We start from the raw sequence: 8,097 nt of genomic DNA, 5'->3' as shown, positions 1-8,097 counted from the left end.
GAGTTAATTGTATGATTAGTGATCTAGGGGTCGGACCTTGTGGTTAATTGTTTAACAAGTGATCTAGGGGTCGGACCTTGGGGTTAATTGTTTAACAAGTGATCTAGGGGTCGGACCTTGGGGTTAATTGTATGATTAGTGATCTAGGGGTCGGACCTTGTGGTTAATTGTTTAACAAGTGATCTAGGGATCGGACCTTGGAGTTAATTGTATAACAAGTGATCTAGGGGTCGGACCTAGGGGTAAATTGTATGACAAGTGATCTTGGGGTCGGACCTTGGGGTTAATTGTATAACAAGTGATCTAGGGGTCGGACCTTGGGGTTAATTGTTTAACAAGTGATCTAGGGGTCGGACCTTGGGGTTAATTGTTTAACAAGTGATCTAGTGGTCGGACCTTGGGGTTGATTGTTTAACAAGTGATCTAGGGGTCGGACCTTGGGGTTAATTGTATAACAAGTGATCTAGGGGTCGGACCTTGGAGTTAATTGTATAATAATTGATCTAGGGATCGGACTTTGGTGTAAAATGTGTAATTAGTGATCTACCCTGAGGTCACTTTTTCATTCCTGATTATAGCAACATGTCAAGCTCCTGTTGTTTCAAAACGTTTAAAAATTGATTGACATAATTATGACAAGATTCCGGTATACGTTGTTCATTGTGGGCTATTTGATTAACACATTAGATACAGATTACTCAAACAAACCAATGACAAGTGTGTGTTATAGTAAAATCCATAATGTGTCAATGAGCTCGGTCGAGTTGGGAGATCCACGCATTCCAGTACAGTGCATTCCGCTTAATTGGGTTGCCTATTTGCGGGGCCTTTTTACCCGATTAACCGACTTATGCAATTAGCCGAAAATGCATGTCGCCATCTTAGATTCGGTCCGTAATGTTGTCTAATGAGATGGCTCGAGTTTGGATGAAAATATTGATGTTTATTATTGTTATTAATGGGTGTTTTTGTTTGTGGTCTTACCAATGTCAAATGGTCCAATTACTAGTCAATATTGCATTAAAATACGTGTATTAAAATAATGATAAAACCTTACATATTGTTGTTATTTGTGTACAATCGTGGTACCTCAAATCGGGGCATCGAAGCATCGATGTTTCATCCACATGTTCCTAATTTGACATACGATCTAATATTGGCCACAGTATTTACCTCAATGTCTGTACACCATATAGGAAACCACACTGGGTCCTGGTATTGACCTCAATGTCTGTACACCATGTAGGAAACCTTACTGGACCCCGGTATTGACCTCAATGTCTGTACACCATGTAGGAAACCACACTTGACCCCGATATTGACCCCAATGTCTGTACACCATGTAGGAAACCACACTTGACCCCGGTATTGACCTCAATGTCTGTACACCATGTAGGAAACCTTACTGGACCCCGGTATTGACCTCAATGTCTGTACACCATGTAGGAAACCACACTGGGCCCCGGTATTCACCTCAATGTCTGTACACCATGTAGGAAACCACACTGGACCCCGGTATTGACCTCAATGTCTGTACACCATGTAGGAAACCACACTGGGCCCTGGTATTGACCTCAATGGCATCCTCCGGGTTATCTGCCATGTGATCGTCCAGATATTCTTAATCTTCAATGTGATCGTCTAGATATTCTTTATCTTTCATGTGATCGTCTAGATATTCTTTATCTGTCATGTGATCATCTAGATATTCTTTATCTGTCATGTGATCGTTCAGATATTCTTTATCTTTCATGTGATAGTCCAGATATTCGTTATCTTTCATGTGATAGTCCAGATATTCTTTATCTTTCATGTGATCGTCTAGATATTCTTTATCTTTCATGTGATAGTCTAGATATTCTTTATCTGTCATGTGATCGTCTAGATATTCTTTATTTTTCATGTGATAGTCTAGATATTCTTTATCTGTCATGTGATCGTCTAGATATTCTTTATCTTTCATCTGATCGTCTAGATATTCTTTATCTGTCATGTGATCGTCTAGATATTCTTTATCTGTCATGTGATCGTCTAGATATTCTTTATCTTTCATGTGATCGTCCAGATATTCTTTATCTTTCATCTGATCGTCTAGATATTCTTTATCTGTCATATGATCGTCTAGATATTCTTTATCTTTCATGTGATAGTCCAGATATTCTTTATCTGTCATGGGATCGTTGAGGCCATCGTCCAGAAATTCCTAATCTTCCATGTGAACGTCCAGATATTCTTCGTCATCCACGTATTCGTTGAGGTCATCGTCCAGATATTCTTTATCGTCGATGTTATCATTGAGGCCATCGATTAGATATTCTTTATCTTCCTTGCGATCGGTGAGGTCATCGTCCAGATGTTCTCAATCTTCCATGTGACCATAGAGGTTATTGTCCAGATAGTCTTTATCTTCCATGTGATCACTGAGGTCAGTGTCCAGATATTCTTTATTGTTTAAAACTTTCCTACCAGACAGAATTTCAGATGAATGCATTTGATTAGGACGATTTCCTCATCCAATCAAAAACGCCGTTACATCAACCTCAGATGAGGTATGAGATAAATATTTGTTATTGCATATATATATATTGTTGCAAATATATTTACAATTATTGAATATGGCAACGTTTGACACGCCATATTCGTCCTCTTTGCAATACATATATTCGCAACGTACATGTATTTCTGAGCTGAACTCTTAAACATTTGTTCTTAGAATTGGAAATACTTCATGTGATACCTTAAATATTATATGTTACCAAATTGAACTTACATGGTGTACAGCGAGAGGTCAATGGAACGGGGATACAATGAACTTTACATGACTTAGGCCGAGGAATGGGGATATTGCTTCTCTACATAAACGTCCGAATGTGTGTTGTCCGGTATAATGACAAAAAGTGTCAGAGTAAATTCTTACTGAGAAAGAAATACTAATTATATGTTTACTATCATACTGATAAATGGCGATGTTCGTGTCGTGTAATTCGAGAAAACCTAATATCCGTTATCGCCGACATGGATATCAAATGCTCCATTTCAATATCTATCTCAACAGCCATTCATTGTCGGGTATACATTGGTCTGTATAGCAAGTGGTCAGTTGGTAAATAATCGCCACTTGATGACCAATGCCGTACGTATTATCCGCCCGTGTATGTATTGCTAAGGCTCGGCTGCCTCCTGTGGTCACACATACATTGGGTTTATTTTATCTCTACTTGAGATCTAGAAGCAGATATATATATACACACTAATCCGAAACATGTGTGTATTCCATCGCACAGGAAACATGTATAGACCCCCTCCGGACACGGGTCAGAGCGGCGAGTATAGAGACGTCTGATCCCCTTCGTGTAGCCGAGAAAATGTATCAGGTGGAAAATAGTGAGGTACAAACTGTCCCAACATTACATGCAGGAATTCGTCCTGGTTCCCATATAGGAATACTAAAAATGTTTTTGTGTGTTACTTAGGAATTTGAATATTTAGGGAAAATAATGTTTTGACATCTTGATTGGCATAGACTGAAAAATGTTTTTTATGGAGTAATTAAAGGACGTGTGACGCATAGCAAAAACACGAAAGATGCACGCAAATACATATTAATTTACGAAATGTTATTGTACAAAGTGTTATATATATAATCACGTGCCAGGTTTATTTATACGTCACGCATGACTTGTGTACATGTCGTTGATGTATGTCTAAATGTAGCACACTGTGGCTATTTTTGCCATGTGATCCCCACATTTAAATTATACAACCAGAGTATGTAACACGCTGAATAGCATAACCCATGTCATGACAGCGTGTGATACATTAATGGATAACTGACAGATACGAGAGTTTTTTAATTGTTTTTAACATTAAAATTTCAGCACATATCATTTTAACCGTATACATTTCATATTTTACATACAAACAATACATTCAATGAATAAATGAATAAATGAATAAATGAAATAAAAAAAAGAAAATGTTGTTTTTTCTTGTTATTTATTTATTTATTTTTGTTGATTTGACTTGGCGTATCTTATTGTTTAGACACAATTGGATTGGGCACAAATGTTTAACAACTTGTAAATGCCCTCTCCACAAATATGTATTACAAAAATTGTGATAGCGACACAGTATACTTATAATGATTATAAAGAAAGAAAAGCAAAGAAGAATGATCTAAGAGTAAGATATATGTTGCTACATTATGATATTATACAAATTAGGGTTCATACACGATGTACACAATATATATCTTTATATACACTTAATTAATGCATGACACATTCTATAGCTACACATCCAATACACGTCATTTATTTTTGTTATAGAATATATAATGACCAAACATGTATCGGACAGGGATGCTGTGTATACATTATATGTATCCTCAGTAAAGGTATTTTGTTGATAATCCAATTGACGCACTAGATGTACTCAGACTGGGATGCTGTGTAATACACACAACTAACAGTGTACTGTACATATGATATATATATATATATATATAACAGCAGCCAATGTGTACAGCTGTGCTGCCATCGTAAATCATCTGTGTATCTACATCCATGCGCAATGTTCCTCATCAAACGCACCTAAGGCGAACCGCTGCTGTAATTACTCGGAAAATTTTATAATACACATAACATGTATATGTAAACATTTGATTACTTATCAATGCCAAAGAATAACATATCATTCGATAAAAACAACCTAATTGTGTATGTATTTTTCCAAATATATATACATAAGTACATGACGTGGTGTGCACATGCAGGTGTGTGTGCATCATCATGCATGTGTTTGTGTGAAATCAAAATATGTCCACGTATTCGTGTGGAGACAATATGTGTACACGTGTAATTATAACTTGTACAAGTTGTTGCCGTTCTTTTTCCGTTTTACTTCAGACTACAACAACCTTAACTCATCTTTATACTACTGCTCCCTGTATTTAATTTAGGTCTTTTAATTTAAGTTTTCTAGTTCAGTTTCTGATTCTTCAATTTACATCTGATTTGTCTGTTGCTACTTTTATTACTATACATTGTCTATTTTATTGTTCCTGTACCACGCTCCGGACATTTGATTCGTATTTTATAGTATTCACCACACTAGTGTTTAATTATTAGGTCTATTTTTAATTGTTGCTGTATTTAATTTAACCTTTTCAATAATTACTGTGAGATTTGTGTACAGTATTATTCGTATACCATCTCTGTATTAACGTTTCCTGTTCGTAGGTATTTTCCGTGACGTAATTATATACAAAAACATAGCCACCGGGAGCTTTCATACAAACATATGTGTATATCGTAACAAAAGCTATTTTTGAACACTCCAGCACACATAAACATATTGATGCAAGTTCGACGCAGTTGTCTTATCTTAGACAGGCATCGACGATGTAAGCGCGATAACTCTTACTTTTCGTTGTGTTGGAATGTGAAGAGAGGTGTATTACCCCCCCCCCCCCCCCCCCCCCCCCCAATATACTATTTTATGATACGTGAAAATGATTGTTAGGTATTCTTCTTGTTCAATGCTGAGTTGTTAAATAAATCTGAATGACTTCCGAATGTTCAACAATATAAACAGGGAGACATTTAATCAGTCTCTGATCTATATTACAATATTTTATGTCTATAAATATTCTCAACGGAAGTGGAAGGCGAATTTCATTTTATTGTACTCCGAATGTATCCTATAAAACCCATGAAAATTTATTTCATATTCACACCATAGCGTCAGACTATAAAGATCTGGATTTTGGTGGTCATCTGTCAAGTGGGTAGCGTAGTGTAGTGCGGGTATCCGACGATGCATTTTCCATGGTCATTAGTCAAGTTTAAAGGTCAAAGGTCATGACCATTTAACAACAAATGTGTCCTAGTGAACGCTCTACCTAAAGGGAAATACACACTTTTACCCTGATAAGCATGTTTGACGTCGAGCTGTAAAACATTTTTTTCTTTTTTTCTTTTTTTTTTTTTTTTTTTTTTATATACTCTGCGAAACTGATGATTTGTACAATTTTTTGTACAAAATTTCGACAATGAAAAGTTCGTGATAGCAGCAAAACGTTTGTTTATATTAAGGCTGATGCGGAAGTGTCATTGCATTGTCTTGAAACGTTTCTGAGCTTTGTTCTGGCAAAATTGTTAATTGTTAATAATGTGTTTCCATGGTAACAGGAAAAACTCAATGAAAATCCCAACAGCAAAAAACACCACTAGACGGAAGGCGTTCGCTTTATCATCACACAATTATGCATTAGTCACGGTACATGTAATGTTATATGGTATATGTAACAACTAATCAAATCAGATCTCTCATTACATAACGTGGCATAATGGGAGTTCTGATTTTAATTCGGTTGTGCATGTGCTTATATAAATGTTAATGTATGTAAGAAAGATTTGTTTGCATATAGATACAATAGGACTTCAATACTCATTAGATATAAAAAAAAATGTGTTTTTATAATCAAAATTTCTTCATATATGGTGTATTGATTAGTAAATGTTGTTTGTTCACTTAACTATGCAGGTGCAGAGGCATGTTAAGTTTTATATCCAAAGAATAGTAAGAAATTATTCAATTTTATACCTATATCAGGATGTATATGTATTTCTGGCTTCATTTATATATTATATATATATATATAGTTGTACCGAGAGAAATATATATAATATATGTACAATTCGTATCCATGTATGTAAATACATTGCGATCCAGGTATTCATATCATCTTATAGACGACTTCCACAATGATCATGTCAGGGTATCGGTCCGACCATCACTGCGCCATTGAAACGTTCTTTTTAAGAACGCCGATGTGGCGCAGTGGTATAAGCTGCGGGTATTTCTGGCTAGGCGATTGGGTGCCGTAGATCGTGAGTTCGAGGCACGGTCAGGGCACGAGTCAAAAAGTTGTCTTCCTTCGTCATTTGTGTTGCTAAGTTATATATATATATAAGACTAGATGTGATGCAGGATGCCACATGCATAACAGCCACCTCGAATTGTGCGACCAATGGGAGGTAACCCGAGTGTATACAGAACATCTAACAAATTAATGTGACACTCATCTCCATAAAACAAACATACTGATATAATATTGTGATAGGTCGCTCATTTGTTGCATTGGCCTCTTACACGTCTACACTGACATCTAACATGTGATTTGTACATACTGTATTATTATTATTATCATTACTCTCACGGAATAAAGTTTGATTATCCAATCGTTACGAAGAAATTTAGGGGTCTCATATTTTTAAGAAATATTTTTAAGTGTACAATGTACATGTATACGTTGTACTTGGGGAAGGACTCTCTTACCTTGTTTTCATCGCTGGTGATCACATGTGTAGCTAGCTAATTGAAAACTTTGTAAGAATATTTAAAAAAAAACCTGTTTGATTACATATAGGATCTATGATACATTCTCACAAAATGCCATCAGTTTTAATTGATATAACTCTATATAATGTGTATGAAACGTTCTTTTACCATGAATATTATGCGCGGAATGCGATTGTTGCGGGGAAAATATCACCAATATATCTTTAATTACCATTATGACAATGAAAATAAAACAATATATGTAATGTACGCATAAATTGATTATCAACCTTGAGAGTTACATTTCCCCCTGAAAACCGATTTGGGCAGATATTTGTATGCGATCGTAGATCCTGTGACTTTTTAAGTTTGACCCTAAAGTGTGCTAGTGCCATGAGATTTGTAAAGGTTCATTTTTATAATTAAAAGACGTTGAATTATATTGCATCTTCAAAAGTCTGATAGTATGTGTGACAGGGAAAAGAACACATGTATTACTCATTTGTGTAAATTCTTTCTTTCTCCGATACTTTAGAGCAAAAATTCATCATGCGAAGAAATTGCTAAGACATTTACATTGAGACTAAAATAATTTATAAAAAGTGAAATAAAACTTCTGATTGTTTAAAAAAAGATGAGACTAAAATGTATTTAAATTGATGAAATGAAATTCTATACAATCATAACTCTTAAACGTGTTAGAATTACGCTTTAATTAATAAAGTCTCATGTTGGGATTTTTAGTTACTAGCT

The 8,097-nt window shown here is 35.4% G+C and overlaps 1 protein-coding gene across 1 annotated transcript; it reads right to left on the bottom strand.

Moving 5' to 3' along the window:
- Nucleotides 1–1,621: 1,621 nt before the first annotated feature.
- LOC117336652 (uncharacterized protein PF11_0213-like) lies at nucleotides 1,622–2,173 on the bottom strand. Its single transcript, XM_033897261.1, has one exon. It carries the CDS (start codon nucleotides 2,171–2,173, stop codon nucleotides 1,622–1,624), a length of 552 nt encoding a protein of 183 aa, XP_033753152.1.
- Between the last annotated feature and the right edge of the window lie 5,924 nt (nucleotides 2,174–8,097).

The sequence above is a fragment of the Pecten maximus genome, chromosome 10 (genome assembly GCF_902652985.1).
Source record: "Pecten maximus chromosome 10, xPecMax1.1, whole genome shotgun sequence".
Lineage (NCBI taxonomy): Eukaryota > Metazoa > Mollusca > Bivalvia > Pectinida > Pectinidae > Pecten > Pecten maximus.
This window is presented reverse-complemented; position numbering and strand designations above follow the sequence as displayed.

Coding starts and splice junctions, on each gene's coding strand:
- LOC117336652 (XM_033897261.1), bottom strand. CDS start 2,173: ATGACAGATAAAGAATATCTGGACTATCACATGAAAGATAAAGAATAT.